This window comes from Polyergus mexicanus, unplaced genomic scaffold, assembly GCF_030449975.1.
Source record: "Polyergus mexicanus isolate NDT 795.1 unplaced genomic scaffold, iyPolMexi1.0 SCAF_18, whole genome shotgun sequence".
In the NCBI taxonomy this organism is placed as follows: domain Eukaryota; kingdom Metazoa; phylum Arthropoda; class Insecta; order Hymenoptera; family Formicidae; genus Polyergus; species Polyergus mexicanus.
The window spans coordinates 4,475,553-4,498,482 of NW_027223338.1; the positions used below are offsets into that span (position 1 = coordinate 4,475,553).

Sequence of the window (22,930 nt, forward strand, 5' to 3'; positions counted from 1 at the left end):
AATCTCCCCTATAACATATTTAAACGATGATTAAATCGGAGATGTGTTACTATTTATGCAATTTTATCGAAACATTCTGTATGAAATGTCCACATTGAGTCACACAATAAACACTTTAAGAACACTTAATGTATACTTGTATATATATCTAACACCAGAGAAATGCCTTTAAATTGTAGTTTGTGTGTTATCTTTAGTCACTATACAAAGACAATTAAGAAAAATTGAGACATGGATGGTTGAAAGAAAACAAACACGGGACGACGCGACGTAATAATATTAACAGCATGTTAATTGCACCAAGTGTCATCGCGTAGCGGGTGGTATTATTATAAAGTTTGCAAGTTGTCATAACATTCTGCAGGGATAGTAATATTTTTATTTAATCTTTCGAAAATAATTTCTCACGATTTATTGTAAATATAAATTAACGATGTGATATAATATAAATGATGATATAACTAAAAAATAATAGTCTATTAAAAAACTGAAGGTTTCTATTAATATATAGTAGAATCAGACTCCAGAATCGATTTCTCTCAATGAAAAATATCGAGCGGTTATAGAAATTACAAAAGAGATCAGGCCGAGAGGTTCTTTCTCTTTCTTCTTGCGCTTCTCATCTGCTCCCAGTATGGAATTTTCCACGGAAGGAGGTTTTACGAGGTCTGTTGACGGTTATAAAAGGAATGCGGCGTCCATTTCTTTTACTCGTCCATCTTACCCTACATAACATCTTTAAGGCCATTTTACACTTTAATTTACATATAACAAGTATTCTTATCTGAATACAATTTATTATAAAATATTACCTTCAGATATGAAGGGAAATAAAAGAGTAGCAATTTACAAATATTATCTTTCGTAGACTAAGTCGTGTAAAACGAATCACTTGACGGATCATAAAATCTTGATCCTAAAAACCTGATTTTTTATTTCTTTATTTTAAATAACTTTAAATAATTTTATGTTATATAGGTTAATAGTAACAATGCAATTTTTAGACAATTGAAAAGCTCGCTCTATCTTTTCTTTTATATATATATATATATATATATATATATATATATATATTTATTTATTTTATTTCCTTAGATTTTAAATAGATATATTGTAGTTAAATAACGCATTTCTGTATGAGCGCTACCATTACCCATACAGCACCGAAAGATTGCAAAAACGTTGCATAGATCTTACATTGAAACATTGTAATATTGCATAGAAGTTGCGAAATGTTTCTGCAATGTTACTGCAAGCCTGCGGCAACATTGAAATGTCCGCCCTCAGAAATATTTCAATGTAAGACTACAGTAATGTTACGGTGCAATGTATTTGTAATATTTAAATACATTGCTACAAATATGCAAAACGCTTCAAATTTAATACATAAACTTTGAGAACATATAAAAACATCCAAGAGAGATAAGAAAAAAGATTGTGAATTTACGCAATTACAATGAGTTTTTTCTCGTCTCTCTTGGATGTCTTTATATATTCTCCAAGTTTATCTATTAAATTTAAAGCGATTTGCATATTAAAACATTATTATCAAATTTTTGCTTTTATATAAAAATGGGAACTATTAAACAATTTTCTGTTATCTAATTAACATCGTTATTTTATAAATTATTTACAAGTTTAAGAAATTGATAATGATTAAATAATTTAATTCATAAAAATTAAAATTTTATTTATATAAATATTAAACTCCATATCTTAAGTAGACAATAAACGGATAATTTTAACTTTTTTTGGATAATTATTTGTCCGATTTCTAAACACTCAATTCAATATCTGAATTTCCTGTGTTGGGATTGTATCAGACAAATTAATCTGATAAAAATAGTTATACCTTTAATATTACTAACCGCTTTTTGCAAGCTTTATATAACCATCGTGATTAAAACTTAAATACGGGATAGATAACGCAACGCGCGCCGCATAGTGGTAAACGAACGAAGTAGCGATTATCAAAAACTGTCTTTTGTAATGTTTTTGAAATGTTGCTGTAACATTCTCATAAAATATTACAATTCCATATTCCAATAATGTCTCAACAATATTTCATTGCAACTTGCAAGATTGTAACATTGCTGCAATGTAATTGCAATGTTCTGTGCTGTATGGGTAATGGGTTCCATCGTACGCATTCGTGTATGTGCCTATGAAGTGAGATATACAGGGTGTCCCCAATTTAAATGGCAAAACTTCAAGAGCGTGTAGGGGACCGAAAAACTAAGACAAGAAGTCCTTTAAAGGTTTGCTCCTTTTTGTTCTATTTTAGAGAAAAACGCAAAAATTCAGTCTCTCATTTGTCAGTTGCTCTCTTGAGTTGATTGGCACCGAATAAACTTTCTGCTTCAAGGTTCGTTACATATGTAAACACTTGATGTTATCTTTTACGGTGCCAATCAATTCAAAAGAGCAATTAAGAGACCGAATCATAGATGCAATGCATCAAATATCACTAGAACAATGTCTATAGCTGCAATTAATGACGTCAGTGCTAGATGTAATGCTTATATTGCTACAAGAGGGCAACATTTTGAACAATATCTGCATTAAATAGATGATAACAAAAAATAAAATGTAAATAAATAAGTAAAAAGACGAAAACTTGTTTTGCTTCTGATTTTCTCCAAAATGGAGTAAAAACGAGCAAACCTTTAAAGGACTTTCTGTCTTAGCCTTTCGATCCCCTACACGCACCTGAAGTTTTGCCATTTAAATCGGGGACACCCTGTATATCAGGATTCTATGTAAAATCAGGTCGAAAACCTTCGCGATGGTCCTTCTCGTCTTTTATATAACCTTGTCCCACAAAGGCTACGCCAAATCGAGGGAAACGTAAGCACTCCTTTCTCTCACAAGAAGTCGTCTCGTTCATTCGCACGTGCAGGATCTCGAAAAATCCTGCCGACATCCGTCACGTCGCTTACCGGCCTCAATCATCGGAGATATTCCTCGAATATTGAAGTGGAAGAAACGCGTAATACATTCTTTAAAGAATGCACGACGGAAAATCGATGTTTATTTTGTCTTTTGATATATTTGCACACGAAAGCGTGTATACAGGGTGTCCGATAAGTAAGTGACCAAACGAAAGATGGAGGTAGGCTTTTCGACTCAGTTTGACCCAATCTACCTCCACCTTTCATTTGGTCACTTACTTGTGGGACACCCTGTATATATAAGGATTCTTTCCTGCATTATTAATTTTAAGCCTAACGCACAAGTAGGCTACAATAAAAATAATATACATTTCCACTTGTCGGATAATAAAAATTAATTCAATGGGCTCGTAATGAAATTTACTGCTCTATTATTTTGCATTCGATTTGTTCAATAAAAAATTCGATCGATCGTTAAACGACCTCCGGAAATATTATTCTTGCATTCGCTCGATAACTCCAATAATTTTATGTCAACGTCGCTGAAAATTTGATGAAGCATGTCTGCCAAGAATGTCGCGTATTTATATTTTGCATGTTTGCGGGTTCATATAATATCCGGCAAGCTTACGTCACACGGACATGTGCAATGTAAGAAAATCATTCTGACCGATTTTGTATATATATATTTCAAATATATGTTAGTTATGTATTAACATCTCATCGAGTATGAACGATTTCGCTCGCACGATTCGCTGCTTGTATTGTGCCCTTCTATGAATGGTGGATAAAATCTAACGGGATAAGAGCGCGAGTATGTGCGAAAACAGACGCCTTAAAATAAGAGAGCTTGACGTAACGTCATAGCAGATGTTGCGTCTACAAAGGATCAAACCATCTTTTCGTCGAACAAACAAAAACGACGACAAATGGAGTATCGGCCGGTTACCAGATCTCCTTATTATTATAACGTTGCAATACAGGTTTAAGGTGCTTTCACACCAAATTGTACGGAAAATCGCGTGTATCTGAATGTAACTACCGTTTCTTTAACATAGAAATATAAAAGCTTCAATAGCTTTAAAGGAAGATATGTGCATATGTGTGTAAGATCGAGTAAATAATAATTATGAAATCTAGTTTCATACATATATATAACGTGTAATTATTTTTATATTGATAAGAAATGACGAATGTAATATTGCATTGTTGTGAAAACGTCTTTAGATCCATGTATCTATATATTCTCGTATTTCATATTTATGCAGTCTGTTGTATAAATGAAACAGATCGTCGAGAGTTTTTAGGATCATTATGATATTCTTGGGAACGTAGATATCCCGAAGTAAACGGTACATTACTAGTGTATTTACAAAAATTGTCTCAAGACATGACAGAGTAAAAAAGTGTCGAAGTGCTAAACAATATAAGTATACAGGGTGTCCTAAACCACCCGTATACCCCTTTTCTTTCAAAAACTAAGCATTTTAGAGAAAAACGTTTTGGACAAAAATTGTATGCTTTTGAGGGAAATATAAGATGGTGTTATTGGTTTGACCTTGGATAGCATTGTTAAGGTCAAGTCAAGGACACCTTTAATTTCTTAAATGGAATCCCCTATTTTTTATTGCATATTCTTATAGCTTATGTCGAGAGCTTTCCAAAACACTATAATAAAGTATTTTTTCATTAGATACTTTTTGAGTTATTTTGTATTTTAATCTGACATATTTTGATATAAAAAATTAAATATCTCGTAAAATATTTAGTTTTCGATAATCTTACCGTAATACTTTTATGTACAGAATAATGAGACAAATCAATTAGTGCAAAAAAAACAAATAATTGTTTAAAAACATACATTGTAAATAATTTTCTTAAAAACAATTATTTTTTATACTAATTGATTTGTCTCATTATTCTGTACATAAAAGTATTACGGTAAGATTATCGAAAACTGAGTATTTTACAAAATATTTAATTTTTTTACATCAGACTAAGATATGTCAAAATATGTCAGACTAAAATACAAAATATCTCAAAAAGTACTTGATGAAAAAATACTTTATTATAGTGTTTTGGAAAGTTCTCGACATAGGCTATAAGAATATGCAATAAAAAATAGGGGGTTCTACTTAAGAAATTAAAGGTGTCCTTGACTTGACCTCAACGATGCCATCCAAGGTCAAACCAATGACACCATCTTATGTTCCCCTCAAAACTATACAATTTTTGTTGAAAACATTTTTCTCTAAAATGCTTAGTTTTTGAAAGAAAAGGGGTATACGGGTGGTCTAGGACACCCTGTATATATACATATAATGAATTGTAGATACAATATATGTGTATTGTAATGCACAAAAGAGACAAATATTGTCGAACGTTGATGTAACCGTCGTTATGTAATTGTACAGTAGAACAAAAATGAAAAATTACGTGTCAAGCCACGCGACAGACTAAATTATGTTGATTGCCAATCACACGAACACACATGTCTCAAGAAAGAAAAGTGTGCGTGTCGTTACATTTCATCTCGTTACAACGCGTAACCGAAGACAAGTAAGAGAAGACTAACTGCTTGACTCTGTTCGCGATTGTCACCGCATCGCGATAAATTAATAATTAATAGTTTTTATAAATAGTTTTGTTTTGCTAAACGAACTCGTATACAGATATCTCGCGTGATTAAATCTTAGGATGTGTATATCCTATATGTTAATCTTCTAAATAAATATAACTTGTCAGAGCCATTCTATTGTACTGTATTAATCGCAATTGTGGTCATTTCAGCAGCCAGCAGAACGGAGCTGTCATCACAGCGACTGCTCCACATGTGGACATCGCCATCCCGACTTAGGATCGGCCGGGCACCCAGGAAAAAGACACAGCCTTAAGCTGCGCCATCAGCTGCTGTGGCCGTTGAAGGATGGAGAACAATGATGGATCTAGGAGGAAGCTCTCTTTCCTCGGCTTCGGCAAACGGGTATTAGTGATTTAACGTGATAACAATAATTAATATTAATATAATTAATATTTTAAAGATAAGTCGAATACGTTCATGCTTATACGTTAATTACGTTTAAGAATATCATCGACTGGTGTCGGATGATCTAATAGAGAGCGATATATCGATAAATGATATTCCATACCGGGATCGGTATGCATTTGAATGCATACTGTAATAAATGTAATATCACATTACTCGACTGGCAATGACATAATATCTCCTATGTACAAATATCGCAGCTATCTTTGCGTTCTTTTTGCTTCTAACAATACATACAGGGAAAAAAAATCTACAGAAATGTCTTTATTTATTTATTTTTTTTTTTTTAATATTTGGTTTGGATATATTGTAGAGAGAATAGCTTAAAATAAAATAAAAGGTACATGTTTTTTATAAGATCGCCTTCACACACACATATGTTTAAAGATTGAAAATTCTTTCGAAGATAATTCATATAAATAATTTTGAGCAAATATAATCGAAGCTATACTTTGATATACTTTTTATAACAGTGGATTTGGATTTTTTGAAAATGAGATATTTTTTTAAAATAACTCTATCTTACATTAGTAATTTTACCTTAAATTTGTAAACCTTACGCGTAGCGTAATGTGTGTCACGTCTATATCGCGCTTTTATCACACGTAGTATTTGATAACAACTTATTTTATTTCACATTCATGCAGTTGCATGTGTGCATAATATACAGTATATATTAAATTACGCATGAATAATTCAAATATAAGAGGATAATTTTATACCTTTTGACGATATTATTTGAGAAAAAAAAAATATATATATATATAATCGGTGTGAAGTTAACATCTCATATTTAAAAACCGGAATTTTATTAAGTTTATTAAGAGTTTCGTTTGCACCTTGAATGCATTTATAATAAAAATACATAATTTTAATTTTGAACTACTCTTTATACATATATACAATGTATTCAAAGCTTATTAGCATAAAAAAAGAATCTTCCATATGTTCTCTTGTATAAGAATTCTTCATATCAATTAACACACTATAGGTTTTTCTCATCAAGAGTATTCGCTTAAATACGTACTATATTTTTCTAAGCATTTATGCGAATATTTATTATAATCGTTATATTATATCGCTATTATACAGGGTGTAACAGAGCGCTCGTTTCATCAGTTTTTTGAGGGAACAACGCATTTTCGTGAAAAATGTTTCATACAAAAGTTGTAGAGTTCTAAGTGGTGCATTAGATAATAATATTAGTATGACCTTGAATAGTATCGTCAAGGTCATATAAAAATCACTTTTGAATTTTTTAAATGGAACCCCCTATTTTTCATTACATATTCTTGTAGCTTATCTCGAGAGCTTTCTAAAACACTATAATAAAGTATTTTTCCATTAAGTACTTTTTGAATTATTTTATATTTTAATCTGACATATTTTGATATAAAAAATTAAATATCTCGTAAAATATTTAGTTTTCGATAATCCTACCGTAATACTTTTATGTACAATAATGAGACAAATCAAGTTGTAGAGTTCTAAGTGGTACATTATATAATAATATTAGTATGACCTTGAATAGCATCGTCAAGGTCATATAAAAATCACTTTTGAATTTTTTAAATGGAACCCCCTATTTTTCATTACATATTCTTGTAGCTTATCTCGAGGGCTTTCTAAAAAACTATAATAAAGTATTTTTCCATTAAGTACTTTTCGAATTATTTTATATTTTAATCTGACATATTTTGATATAAAAAATTAAATATCTCGTAAAATATTTAGTTTTCGATAATCTTACCGTAATACTTTTATGTACAGAATAATGAGACAAATCAGTTAGTATAAAAAAATAATTGTTTTTAAGAAAATTATTTACCATGTATCTTTTTAAACAATTTTTTTCTTCAAAAAACTGCTGATACGTACGTTCCGTTACACGGTGTATATTGGAGATCATCTTTTTTTACAATGATCGTGAATAAGAAAGCGACTTGCTTTTGGGCTTTATAACTTTTATTGTCTCAATTGATCTGGCGAGAGAAGGATTAAAAATATCGCTTTAATGCGAAACTTCAAAACGATGGTTTATCCAACGTCTGAAAGTGAGTCATTGACTTTTACACTTCCGACGCAATCATTGTGAGTTTTATCGCGATCATGATAGATCGTGAAACATAATAAATCTCTCTTCCATGATCTGTTCCAAGGAATATATAAATATTTCTACGGGAAGGAAAGAAATTATACAATAGGTACGAATCGTTCTGTTAGTAAAGTTTTATTAAATATAAATATATTATAGTATACATAACTATTAATCTTTTCGTATCATTGACATTGGTCAGTAAAATTTAGCATTTTGGCATATGTCGTACAGTCGGCGCAAATAAAATATTTTTTTATAAAAATGTACGATATATTTTATTAGAAAAGAGATTTCGCTGTGTCTTCTCGCTCTTCTAATTAACTTCTAGTCTCTCAATGAGTTTCATTTTAATAACATTAAAAATCGATGATTACAAAATCATCAGACGATAGTAGAAGATTTTATCTGATCATACAGGCCCGATACTTTCTGTCAGTTCTCGTTAAGAAGGTGGCATTAGTTTTCTTCTAGTGTGCTATTGTTTCATCTATAAAAAGAAGAGAAGAAAATACCGAGGAAAGATATGCAATAAATATAGTCTTCATTCATTCTTGTCGATTAAATAAACAAATTTAGTCGCACACATACTACCTTTCACACGTGCTATCGTTCTAATCGAACGTAACCATATGAAGTAATGAGGTTCCGTAAATGTGAATCATAATGAGATCTTCATGTCAAATACGTTCTTGCGTGTAGAACGAGTTGTATATACGAGGGAAGGGAGATCCGTGTTAGGAAATGGCGTGTGGATTATCACTTCTCATCGCGATTGTCTCCTAACTCTGACATAGATTCGTAAAAGCGGGACAACCTCGAGCGGGACTGATTAGCCTGATTGTTGACGGTCGCAGGTCAATAACCATTTCATATCATATATGCGCGCGATACAGGCAAAGACGCGAGACTCGCGCGGCCGGCACGTGATTTCGATCGGGAGAAAAGTTGCCAGGAACTTGCCACAATCGTACACTTCCACATTGCTCACGCTATATATTTGCTATGCTATAGTTGCTTACAATGTCTAGAGCATGAATTTTCAGAGTAAAGTGACATTCCATTGATCAATCAGAATACAAGAAACATAATTCTCTTTGTAGATTTTGTGTTCCAAAATTTACTCCTTGGAATAGAGTAGCGTTCCGTTGAATAATCGGATTGAAAGAAGCAAAAGTTTCTTTGTCTTGTTCAATCAATCAAATGCTACTCTACTCCAAGAAATTAATTTTGGAGCACAATCCAGGCGCATCGAGTAATCGAATATCGTCAACATAGGATCGTAATAACTGTTGCGTAAGCACGAAGAATCGAATCCAGATGCGCTTATCCTTATAAGCGAATTATTGAATACATTAATATTAAATTGATTACGAAATCCCGATTTGATCGATCACGGATGTTCATTCTTGCAATATTACTTGCAAATATCGCTATTTTTTTCAGTAAGATTCACAATGTTTAACACGATATAATTTTTCGATTAATTTCATTCCATTGAAATACTTACATTGGTTCAAACAACGCAGTATCGTCGCTCCTTGGTTCTTATATGGATTTGAAAGTTGCCTAATGGAAATGTGAGCTAAACATTTGCAGTACAATGGTAAAAAAGAGTGATTTTTTTACAACAGAAATAAAAAACTTTTGAAATTCGAAGAAAATATATTGATATTGAAAATTATTAAAGATCACAAAAGGTTGGGGATAATAATTGGGCAATAATCTTCAAATTATTTAAAGATTTGAGACGATATATTGCATCGCATCACGGTACCAATTTGGAAGATAACATTATACAACAAATTATGAAGAACGTGTAATAATTTTGAGAAAGATGTATTTTTCAAAGCTTTTTAGGAAAATTGGTAAATATGCATATTAGGTTATACTTCACCGATGACGTTGACCTTGACATATGTTGTCAAGGACATGATCCATGAGTAACTTTGCCTTATAATTTAATCGGCGGTATCTTATAGTTTCTGAGATATCTAAAGTTAACATTTGGGTAATGATATAGAGATAGAAGATATAACCTAACCCTTTTTGGTAATTGTGCAGAATAGGATAGGTAAAGTTCGCCCCACAATTGTTGAATGGGTGAGAAAGTATATGCGTGGACGCAGTGGGTTCCGCACCCCCTTACGGGGGGGGGCTCTGCTTCCAGAAGATATAATCTAATCCAAATTTATTTCTGAAAATTTGGTTTGAATTATACAACGTAACCCAAACCAAAGAAATAGGTTTGGGTTAGGTTATCTCTTCCGGAAGTGGAGTCTCCCCGAAAGGCGGGGGGGGGGGGCGGAACCCACTGCGTCCGTGCATATACTTTACGCGAAGCGAGATCCAGCCTATAATTGTTGTGTGGATGGGAAAGTGTATGCATGGACGCAGTGGGTTCCGACCCCCCTACGGAGGACTCCACTTCCGGAAGATATAACCTAACCCAAACCAAATTTTAGTTTTAAATCAGAAATAGGTTTGAGTTAGGTTATATCTTCTCCACTTCCGGAAGATATAACCTAACTCAAACCTATTTCTGATTTAAAACTAAAATTTGGTTTGGGTTAGGTTATATCTTCCGGAAGTGAAGCCCACCCCGTAAGGGGAGGGGGGGGTGGAACCCACTGTGTGCATATACTTTACAAAGCAAAGTCCACTCCACAATTGTTGTGTGGATGGGAAAATATATGCGTGGACGCAGCGGGCTCTATTATAAAAAAACTAGACATATAGATTTGCGTTGAACCTCGCTTTGCGTAGAAAGTAAAAGAACCCAAAGAGCTTCGTCTCTGGAAATGTAAAAAAACACCTTTTTCATATCTGATCTACGTAAATACAATGTAAACAACCTTTATTTTTCTTTATTTTATAATAGAAAAATCATTAAAATTGTGAAATTATAACTTTAAATATCTCAGAAACTATAAGAGACCGCCGGTTAAATTATAAGGAAAAGTTACTCTGGATCATGTCCTTGACAACATATGTCAAGGTCAAAGTCATCGGTGAGGTATAACCTAATATGCAAATTTACCGGAAAATTATTCTATCGATTGAAAATTGTCCTCTATCATATTTATTTCATCATTCTCTTTCTTCTTCTTCCTTTCTCACGCACCATAGTCCGAGAGCAAGCCAAATTCCTGGGACGAATTTCTGGAATAGATCGGCTAATACTCTTCTGTTGTATTCTCATCGTGCATTTCATGAGTTTAAGGTATTAACAAGTTTGCCGACGTCCCGTTCAGGGTAGCGCTTATGCAAGGTCGGAAGCCGCAAATTCGATTATCAAGAATGGCGTCAATCGTATCCGTGCTATCGTGTACAGTTGATTGTCGCCGGCATTGTCAGTGTACAGGTGGGCCGTTTATGTCGGACATGTTGCGCGGTTGATCCGCGCGAGAAAAACCACTTCTATGTTTACGACAAAGGTAGGATATATCTATTCCGTAATGATGTTAGATTCGTCATCGTAAGATGCGCTCCTGTTCATTTCTTTGCCGTTTTAACGCAACGAGAAAGATTAGATCCGTTCTATTACATTCTTAGACAATGATTGGACAAGATATATTTACTTATCGATTCACTTTAAGAGCTGGATATATTCTCGAGACTCTTTAAACTGTTCAAGTACAATTAGTTGGAATATGTTTTTTGCAGATTGCACAATTCTTTCGACCAACTTTTTTTTTTTAGACCTTGTTATCATTTACTACATTTTGAATATGAAAAAAAATCATTCAGTTGCAAATATGAATGCAGACCGCACAGTTGCTGCTCTGCTGCTTTTATAGAATGCTGGTCTAACAATGGAAAAAGAATAATGACAGATGACGAATTTTTCAGGGAAAAAAAAACTCATATCGAACAATTTAAAAGTCTATGCTTTTCTTCATTCGTTTTTTTTTATTTACGTTTCATCATTTCTTCCTCTCCTTCTCTTCCTCTGTCTCTTTCTCTCCTTTCTTCCCATGTTCGTCTTCTAACCAGGTTTAAGGTCGAATGTTCATGTAACTCGTCGTTAAGCGAAATCGCGCTATGAGATTAAAAGAAATTGAACATTTAAAATACGAGTTCGAATATCTTTCGCGGAATCTAAACACGACTTCTTCATGTATATCTTCTATATTTTTTTTTATTTTTTGAAAATATTTAGTAAAAACATTGTTAAAAATATTAGTGCGAAAACATCGATTGCTATCTCAATTATTCTTTTTTGCATTGAGATTTAATTGCAGGCTTCCCAGGAAACTTAATCGCGTATACATTGACTATCTCGCTAATTGCGGAAATAATTCGCGAGAAACTGTTGTTCGATAGAAAACGAATCTTATCCTTTGTCATTGACCGACAAAGTACTAAACGCTTCATCAATTCTTCTGTCAGAAGAAAAAGGTCACCGCGGGCGTATTGGGGGATAAATCGGGGAGCGATTCAAGGTCGATCGGTGCAAATAGCGAGAAGCACACGTCGAGCGGGAAAATTTGGTCGATGGACCAAGTCGTTGTCATTCTTTTCCTCTCGCGCGATCACAGCCGCATCATAAGTATAATAATGTTGATGCTAATAGAAATGGAAAAATTGACGGTTTTTCTTTTTTTATTCAAAGATTCGTTTTTTTAAATTTTCTAGATTGGCTCTTTTTTGTTATTTAGATGGAAGTATAAGATATATATTTAGGATGGAAAATTATTTCTTATATGCTATTTCTTTTCTTCCTCGTGCGCGCTTTTTTTCATCTTCAATGATCGATAACATCTCTATGACCTAGGACGGGGTTGACCCGGTCAATGCAATTCCTGTCCCCTCATCGCTCCCTACCACCTATACCGCTTACTATTCAGCACTGTCAGCTGAGCTTTCCCACCTGCGGTTGTGGAGATCCCCCTTCCCCCATCGTAAGCTTTCTCCCCCTTTGAACTGTTTTATTCGAGTCTTTTTATTCCGGATTTCACGGCCGATTGACACTTGTTGCATCTCCCAATCTCCGTCAATCATTTGCCTGGGCATAGCTCTCCGATGGCATATTATTCCAAATGTGGCAAAGGACTGGCAGTTGTACCTTCCTTCTTTAAGGAAGATCACAGATCATCACAGTTCTTTGCTATGTATATACGAAAATGTATAGATCATTCATCAGTTGCAACTTTCTAAGTGTCTGTGAAGTTGGCACAACATTTTACGAATTTCAAAAAAATACTAAGAGTTCTAATAGCACTTTTCATAGTTCTACAGTTTTTGATAAAAATTAAAAAGAATTCCGCATTCCTTATATTAAAAAATCAAAATTGAAAAAATATTATGCTAACTTCGAATCTAGCACGACACCCTCCCCTTTAAAGTACTAAAACACGTTGAATATTATCATTTTTGGCAAGAGTTCCGGATAGTTCTGTTCAAGTTCAGCACATATATGCAACTTCAGATTGATATTCCATCAATTAACAATTTTTAATATCCACGCTCAGCACATTTGAAAATGTGTCGTGCTGATAATTTTCTGCAGTTCTAATGGTAGTTCTTGACAGTTCTATAAGAGTTCTATGCTTCAGAGACACTTTTACAGAAAGTTCCGACTGTTTATTACTTTTTGAACAATTTGTTACAATTACGTCTAATACGACACTTAGTGACCTTTAATCGAACTTAGTATTTTCACTAAATGTCATCCTGGGCGTGAATATTAAAAATTGATTAAAAATTGTTAATTGATGGAATATCGATCTGAAATTGCATATATGTGCTGAACTTGAACAGAACTATCCGGAACTCTTGCCAAAAATGATAATATTCAACGCGTTTTAGTACTTTAGAAGGGACGGTGTCGAGATTCGCGAAGTTTGCACGACATTTTTTCAATATCGATTTTTTAATATAAGGAATGCGGAACTCTTTTTAATTTTTATGGATTATTAGGAACCATAGAACTATGTGAAAAGTGCTATTAGAATGCTTAGTTCCTTTTTTTTTTTTTTTTTTTTTTTTTGAAATTCATAAAACGTCGTGCCAACTTCACAGGCATACTTTCTAATTGATTTCAGTGCATTATAATTGAGTTGTATGCATAAACATAGAAAATATAGAGACCGAGCATAAACTTGTGGTTTAGGCGAGAGGAGTGGAGCCATTGCAAGACGGTGCGACGAGATAAATTGTGCCTAAATTTTATTGGCTATTATATTGCGCAAGCGCAGTGATGCTCGTATGTTTTGCGATTGTCGAACTGTCATGCGAATTTTGAAAGTTTGAGTGGCCGTTTGTGAAAAATTGATATTTAACGTTCATAATTTTTTTCATTTCAATGGAAAAAAAATTAATCGTTAATATTGTAGTTCCATATATAAATATATTATTAGAAACATATATTTCTAAATATAACATATATAATTAAATATAACTGACATATTCCGATTATGAATATTTATTTACTCAATTTTATATAATTATTATAAAATAATATAATTATAATATAATTATTATCCTTTATCTTTAGATTTTATAACTTTATACTATGATAATCTATTCATTCCTTTTGTCTAATATAATAATATACAGTGTCTTCGAAAGAGAGTCATCATCATTCCAGGTAAAAATACGCTAATCCTGCACGATATTTAATAAAAAAACGAACGGTTAAGGTACACTCGATCGTTGGCCAGGAAATTGAAAATCTCGAATGGAAATCCCGATAGATCGCCCGATTTCCGATGGGGAAGGGGGACCCGGGAGGGGGGGGGAGAATAAAAGGAGAAAGAAAAAGGAACGAAGGGGTTACTTCTCGAGCGGCGTATGGGGTTAATATCGATCGGTGTGCGCGCGCGCCATCCCTCCCTCGATTCATGCGTTTCCCCACCAGCCCTTTTCCCCTCTCTTTCTCTCATCCCGGTATTCCCGGTAGCACCACCCTCCGACCTTAGTTCGAGTTCCTCGAGTACTGAGCGCCAACCGGCCGGGTTGTCACTCTGCCCGGGATGCCATGCCCGAGGTCGCCGCCGGTTCCTCCAGGAAATCGTTTCTGGAGCGGGCGCGGAGCAAACTCCTCCGCTGGCTACGACGCTCTCTACGAACAACGCACCAGGTGAACAAATTTCGAGGACCTTCTCGTCCCGTTCACGAGATATCGTCCCGTCGTCCTAATCACGGCTTGCGCGATCGACAATTTTCCCGGGGGGGGGGGGGAGTGGGAGGGGGGAGAGGCGGGAAGGAGGAGGGGGCAAGATCTCCGTGCTCCTCTTGGTAGCTCTTGTTTTTGAACCTATCTGTTTATGATTCAGGTTACTTAATGAAGCATAAGAAATGTCTGTGCTATGTCGCGCGAACTGCAAAAGGTCTGTGCAAGTTGTTGCAATCTTGCGTAGATTGCAGGATTTAGAGTTTAGAAATCTATGAGATCCAAACTCTCTTTGCTAGAAACTCGGATCTTTAGAAATTAAAGGGATTAATAGAGAGAGAAATATTTGAAGCTGGTCGCTAAAATCGCAGGTTTCAAAATTTCTCTCGAATGTGATCATTTTATCTTTGAAGAAAGAAAGAGAAATTGTTAAAATATATATATATTTCTGTAAGCGAGATATATAATGAAAATTATTCTTTCATCTAAAATATACCGTCATGTAATGCACAATAATGCAGAAGAGATATATAATCATCAACATCATTTTACTTCTCTTCTATTTTTAATTTTATAATAAAATTGTTATCAAGAACGTTGCGAAACTAAATCTTGCGTGAATACATTTTTTTTTTTTTTTTTTTTTGGTTGTTATTGACGATATTTGACATATAATACTTTTTTAATATTATATTTTTTATATTATACAATACTTTTTTAATATTATATTTTTTCTTTTTCATTGTAAAAAAAAGTGAACTTATTTTATTACTTTATCCACGCTGAAATGCGAAAATTATATTGAAAGAAAGTCTGCTCTCAAATTTCCAACGTAATCTCGTTGCAAAAATAAAGCACTAGTTGATGAAACCGCGTGATGAAACGCGGCTATATTCTTAGTTTAGTTTTACCAAGTTCTTGGACGCTGACAATTCGCAAGAGAGAACTTGGCCAAATAACTCTCGTGTCGTCCGTTTTGATAGTCGTGCCTTATGACGTGCCAAATTAATTCGATGCTGTTTCGAGATTTGTTAGCGCAACACAGAGAGAATTGTTATATATATATATATATTTTTTTTATTCATTTTTCTTTTAATATTATGGCATACCCGTTCAAAAAAGATGAATACATTCTCCAGATTTTTTTACAGCGCAACCACTTGACATAAATTTTTAATTTTTTTGCGATATTAATACAATATTATTAACTTAAATAAAAATTTTCAATTTAAAAAGAAATTTTTTTTTTTTTTTTTCAGAATTATAGGAATATTTTTAAAAAGTTGTTATCAAATTTTTGCGTTGCAAAAAAAAATCTAGAAAATATATCGCATTTCTCGTAAGGTTCAAACGTTGTTTCTTCGTTCAAAGCTGAAATTTGTATTGAGCATCAAGCTTAATTTCTTACGGTAAAACAATTCTACAAATAGAGTTTTGTCGAGAGAAAGAGCAAATATATATCTGGATGCGACATTGCAGATCAGCTACGAAACAAAGCCAGCTTCCTGATAATATGTATAACGAAGATCGATTTCTCTCACAATAACTCTTTGGCTATTGTGAACAAACGTTATTCGCTTGACCCGGGCAAATATATGCCGGCGATGTATTTTTAAAGTCTGAATGAGAAACTGAAATACCGAACGACAGAATAAATTTAAAAAAATGAATTTTCGTTTTGCAACGAGTTTGATAATAAATATGCACTTGATTAGCGTATAGTAAATTAATCGCACGAGGTGGACGTAGTCTATCTTTAGATCACCAAAGGTGGAAAAAATGATTTATAAATACGGATTTCAAAGCGGGACGAACGAAATTATGAGCCAATTGCAATTCTAACTCTTGAAATGCCCGTTCGTGAAATATTTATCTCTCGCGTATATCGTTAATTGCATCTGCAACTATGTATGTGGGATGTGAAGAGTCAGAATGCATAACGTAGATACTTAAAACATTACCATCGCTATATCATTCGACGGCATTGTCTACAATTCTTCCAGAATAGGTCGATTACATCTGCCCAAAATATAACATAGCGATTATTCTCAAAGATACTTATATCAATTCTTCCTACATTGCATAAGTGAAATAGCTATTAAATGCGATTGGTTGCCTCTCGTGTAGGTCGTCGCACAAATAGAATCCCTCCTCTTGAAGTAACATTTCAAAATCTAGCAAAGGAAAGAGATTGGTAAAAACAATCTCTTTTAAATGTATAAATTTGTAACGAATATACAGTGCTTTTTCGATAAACGATCTATTGTATTTAACGAGTATTTCATTACGTCAAGGGACGTCATACATCAGACGACTTTATGTAACATGTAATAGCCAACAGGTCATGTATGGAACAAAATATAAAGCTCTCTCTCTCTTTGCTCGTACAATATTAATCCCGAAGAAACATCAGAGATCTTTTTGTGCAGTGAGTGAAGATGCTATAAATATTTTGTTCTTTTTTATAGAATCGTGATAGCGCGATTTTATTGCAGAATAAAATGTGCGACAAGAATAAGAAAGCGATATATTTACGAGTTTTGAAGATTTTCTTTACGAAAAGTTTGATTAATATCTTGTCAAAGACATCCGCGCGACATTGAGGGCATTGTTCCTCTGCAGCGTAATCATTAAAACAATTTAAAACGATGAACATGGTTGCGAGAAATGTCAATTTATATCTGTGTTTGACATCGCTAGATCGATGGGCATGGCGCGGAGATGGGACCGGAGCTCGACGAGGAGATGGAGAAGGTCTTCGCGATGGATACCGCAGAGAAATTCGACGTAGCCCGGCTCGGCTCGCCTTCGGAATCGACTGGATCCGATCGTGATCGAGATCGCGATCGTGGACCACCGCGATATGGCGATCGCGATTTCAATCGTAAGTTGTGTCCCTTTTCCATTTTTTGTATTTCCCTTTTACTTTTCATTGTCTCTGGAATCGCCTTTCATTGGAGTAAAAAATCTTTTTTTACAGAACACCGAAAAAGAAGTTATCCTCATCCGCACATGCCCCTGAAAAGCTTGCATTCCAGATCTATGCGACGGCATTTTTCACCGTAAGTTACATATGTCCAAGTAAAAACAGACATTCGACAAGATCTATCCCAAGACTATCTAAAATACCTTCTGACGTCGGAAAGGACGTATTATAATAGGAATTCTTATAATGCTTCTTTAAGTTCTAAGATGTGATTTTATTACATTTCTCGAGTTTAGCCAAATAGCACTAAAGCTTGCAACAACATTGCTGCAACATTGCAATATTGCAGTTTAATGTTGCAGAAATATTGCAAAGATATTATTTTACAATATAACTTTAGCAATGTTACAGCAACATTCCGAAAATATTCCAAAAAAAGTATTCGATAATCGCTAGTTCATTTGTTTACCGCTATGCGGCGCATGGTGCGCTATCTATTCCGCATTTAATTTTTAGTCACGATGATTATATAAAGTTTACAAAGAGCGGCAAATAAGATTAAAGATATAATCACTATTTTTATTAATTTAAGTCGTATGATATGACCCCAATACAGGGGCTCAGACATTGGACTAAGAATTCTTTTAATAGTTTCCATTCTTATATAAAATCAGAAATTTGATAATAATTTTCTAATATGCAAAAGATACTTCAGATCTAATAAATAAATTTTGAGATGATATAAAGACAAGAGAGATGTGAAAAAACTCGTATGCGTAAATTCACCACAATCTTTTTGCATCCGGATATCTGAATATTTCAGATACAAAGAGATTGTGAATTTACACAATTGCAAATTGAGTTTTTTCTTATTTCTCCTAGATATTCTCTGTCACTGAAGAAAGTCGAATGTGTACTGAAAAATTTACATTTTATAATATTTTGTTATTATTATAATACAGAAAATCTATACACACACTAGATCCTGACTCTTATAGGCCTAATTTCTTATTATTTTTTTCATATGTTAAGGATATTATGTCGATAAATATACATAAAGCATTATTGCATATATATTATATTGCTATGTTATTGCAATATTATATTGCAATATTTCTGTAGGCGGACATTTTACTTTTGCTGCAATATCATTACAACGTTGCAGCAATATTTCGCAATGTTTCTGCAATGTTGCAATCTTGCAGAAAAATGTTGCTGCAATGTTGTTGCAATCTTGCGGTGCTGTATGGGTAGCGACCAAAATTCGATTGAATGCACACGGGAATTTTTTTCATCGGATATTGACACCAAAGAAGGTAGATTTTATGTTTTCTCAATCGTTCTTAGGGAAGGATCGGAAGTATCCGAGAAGGATCAAAACAATGTCCAGGCGAAGAGCAATAATGAAGTCCAGGAGATCGATGAGACGAATCATAACGGATTGCAATTAGCCGTCGCATCCGAAGCCGAGGTCGAGATTGATGAAGAAACAGCGGAGGAAATTGAAAACATAAACAGTAGCGAGAGCGAGGCACCAATCTCAGAAAGGGCAGCTTCCGGTTTCAGCGACAGCCCGACCATCGGTAGCCCGAGAGTACAATTCGAGAAAATCAAAGAAGAAGATGGACTAAGCGCACAAACGCCAGAAGTACCGACGGATGCTGCTTCGAGCGGCATCCACGAGGAAGATCGAAAGTGCCGACGCCATCAAAAACACGAACATAAGTAAGTTGATTTGATATGGTGATTTATGAAGAGAAAGAAAAGAAGAAACAATCGTAACCTTGAATTAGCGTACTTGTTAACGCCAAATAATAGTTTCTTAGCAATTTAATAATACTAGAATAATATCTTAAAAAATATATAACTCCAATTTATATAATATATCGTGTCTGCAGACATTACGTGCGCAAGAAATCGGTTCGTCCTCGATATTTAACTGAAAATTAATATCTGACAGTCGCATATCAAGTCACAATTGGACTCATATATTTGCACTGTATAAACCGCGCAATTATGAACACGAAACGATCGATCTTTTTTCGTGCCATCTCGAGCAACGAGCTAGATTCCTGGTGCAACAATTTCGGTACGGAATGGTACCGAGCGGATAGTTGCTTAAAGATTCACAGAGTATTTACTGAAAAAATGTACATCGGTGTTTAATTTAGATAGGACCAGGGACTCTTTTTGATTGTTTCCATAGATAAGAAATCTTTCCGCGCGAATGAGAACTTTATAATTTACCTGTGGCGTGAAATAAATTGAAGTTAATATAATTACTACAAGAAGATAATAACCAATCAAAAGCCGTGTTTATATGTATAAATACATGCCATTATCGCTACTATCATCATAATAAGATTGGTAAATTTTGTCGATATTTGATGTTTTTCTTTTCTTTCTGTTGTGACCAAAAATATCAGAGATGAGCTTTCTTTTCTTCATAAAAATTCAAGTGTGTATGTATGTATGTGTGTGTGCATGTGCATTCTTCTACGAAAATACTAGACTGACCAACTAACTTCTTCCAGACGTCATCACCACAAGTCTCGCAAGTATTCCCTGCAGGAGGATCCGCAATGGCGGAAACGGTCAGGCGCCGGTTTGTTAGACATATCGAGTTTACTGACTCGACGCGTCAGCGTCCAGCCGGAGGAGGCGAGCACTTTGCAAGAGCTTGACATCGATGACTTGGAATCGCATCGTAGCGATGATCCGCGCGGTATGCGTCGGCATAAAGCCGCCCATATGGTGCAGATTGGTCGACGCAAGGAGGGCGGTATCCCTCTCGATACTTTTAAAAAGATGTACGATCACTCGCCACACGAGGTGTTTGTCCAACTGGACGAGTTGCATGGCTTGGGCGAGGAACGTGAGTGGCGAGAGACTGCCAGGTGGATCAAATACGAGGAAGACGTCGAGGAGGGTGCTGACAGATGGGGCAGGCCTCACGTGGCCTCTCTCAGTTTTCACTCGTTGCTGAATCTCCGCCGTTGCCTAGAGACCGGCGTAGTCCTTCTCGATTTGGAAGAAAAGGACTTGCCCGGGCTGGCCTACAGAGTAGTCGAGCAGATGGTCGTCGAGGAATTGATCCTGGCCGAGGACAGACCAGTCGTGATGAGAGCGCTATTGCTTAGGCATAGACACGTGCATGAACATGAACGTGGTTTCCGATTCGGTGGCAAGAGGAGTTACTCCAGTTACACTAGTCTTCAGGTAATTCAGGCTTCAATGCCAATGCTCGCCGTGTACGTTTATCGTGCGTGCGAAAGCGATTCCGATTAATCTTGATTAATCGCAAGACTCGCTTCGTAATTGCTTGTATTAGAAAGTAAATAAATATCGATATAAAAAATAAGGGAATCGTAATAATCAATTACTCAATCAGGTAATAACCGTATTTACAGGCTTTAGGGTTGCAAATATAAATTAGATTTGACGAGAGTTCCAGCTCAATTTTTGCTATTCCAGGCTGATGCAATCCTGGATTTACACGTTTCTAATTCCGTAATCGAAAAATCGACAGATTATCGCGACGACTGTAATGGATGCCGAAATGCATTTTGCCTCATAGTTGCGCGTTGAAATTTAGAAACAAAAATGAATTTTGCACGTTTATTTCGCGGTCTATGGAAATATCGAAGACCCCCCCCCCCCCCTGCGAGGACAATGTGTTGCGCGGTCAGTAGTGAGTAGTCACAGCGGGCGGTGACAAAAGATAGGCTTGACTGATAGTGTGCTAATGTTATTTCCACAGTCCATCTGGCTGGAGGAAGAAGATGCTGCGCGGGAAGCCGCTGAGAACCATGTAACCCAACATGTAAATCTCTCGTTTCCCGAGAATCACGCAAACGCAGTCTTTTTTTTATTCTTCTTATTACTCTATCCTTCATCCTATTCGCCCCCGCTCTCTTCATACAAATATTTTCCTATTTGTTAAGTTAAAGTAAACCCGGCATGAGTTTGCGGGACAAATTGAGTGTGTACACTTTTTAAAAAAATGTTTAAAAAGATGATTTAAAAAAATTCTTTTCTAAAAGCATAATTGTATGTGTACACAATACAAAATAACAATTTGTTGGATCAATATTTTTTATTAATACTTTCGATTTTAATTCGATTCAATACGTTTTCTGTATATTTTATACTGTCAATTATTTCGACAATGTTATGACACCAAGTTTATATATCATTAATTTGTCATTAGCTTTAATAGACAAATCGATATATAACAATATAAAAAACATTGATTAGGATAGTCATTGGGGTAACGTGTTATAATATTTATATTAATGTACACAATATGTCGGAGAAGAAGCCGAACTTAAATTCTTTCGCTAAAATTAACAGCATCATGTAATATCTAAAGAATTATATTTAAACATACATATCCTTTCGACTGTCTTTCAAAATTTGATCGAAACTAGACAAGTGATGCATCATCTAGCATCCGTTCGCCAGATTTGTCACCATTTAACTATTTTCCAAGAATGAGAATGACAATGCAAGGAACGTATACATCAATGACGTTGAGAAGCCACATAAGTCTTCGCACCGTAACGTTAGTTCAACGCGTCCAGCATTGTATTGATGCAGAAGAAATACATTTCGAATAAAGATATTGTAATTTTTGACAAAATAAACAGTAGTTCTTTTTTATTCAAACAGTTCGGTTTCTTTTCTACACACGGTCTACATATAAAATCCATCTCACAATCAGTTACAATCTTAATCTTCGTAATAATTTTTGTACGATGGAAAACTGAAGGATTAAAAAATTTACTTATATTGATTCAAATTTTTAACTTTTTTAATTATTTTGATAAATAAATATCACAGTTTTATTTTATCA

General features: G+C 34.6%; 1 protein-coding gene across 7 annotated transcripts in view; it reads left to right on the forward strand.

Moving 5' to 3' along the window:
• The window catches only part of Ae2 (Anion exchanger 2), a 46,799-nt gene that overhangs the window by 17,727 nt on the left and 6,142 nt on the right, over positions 1-22,930 (forward strand). The window contains exons 1-7 of one of the 7 annotated variants that reach the window (XM_070310182.1): positions 3,686-3,705; positions 5,685-5,874; positions 17,850-18,033; positions 18,130-18,211; positions 19,423-19,800; positions 20,610-21,294; positions 21,836-21,898. In XM_070310182.1, coding sequence (XP_070166283.1) covers positions 5,818-5,874; positions 17,850-18,033; positions 18,130-18,211; positions 19,423-19,800; positions 20,610-21,294; positions 21,836-21,898 — 1,449 coding nt within the window. In that variant the 5' untranslated portion in view covers positions 3,686-3,705; positions 5,685-5,817. Of the gene's footprint in view, positions 1-3,685; positions 3,706-5,681; positions 5,875-11,328; positions 11,470-14,928; positions 15,117-17,849; positions 18,034-18,129; positions 18,212-19,422; positions 19,801-20,609; positions 21,295-21,835; positions 21,899-22,930 lie in introns of those variants that run through there. The other 6 variants (XM_070310180.1, XM_070310181.1, XM_070310184.1 and 3 more) reach the window with 6 other exon arrangements.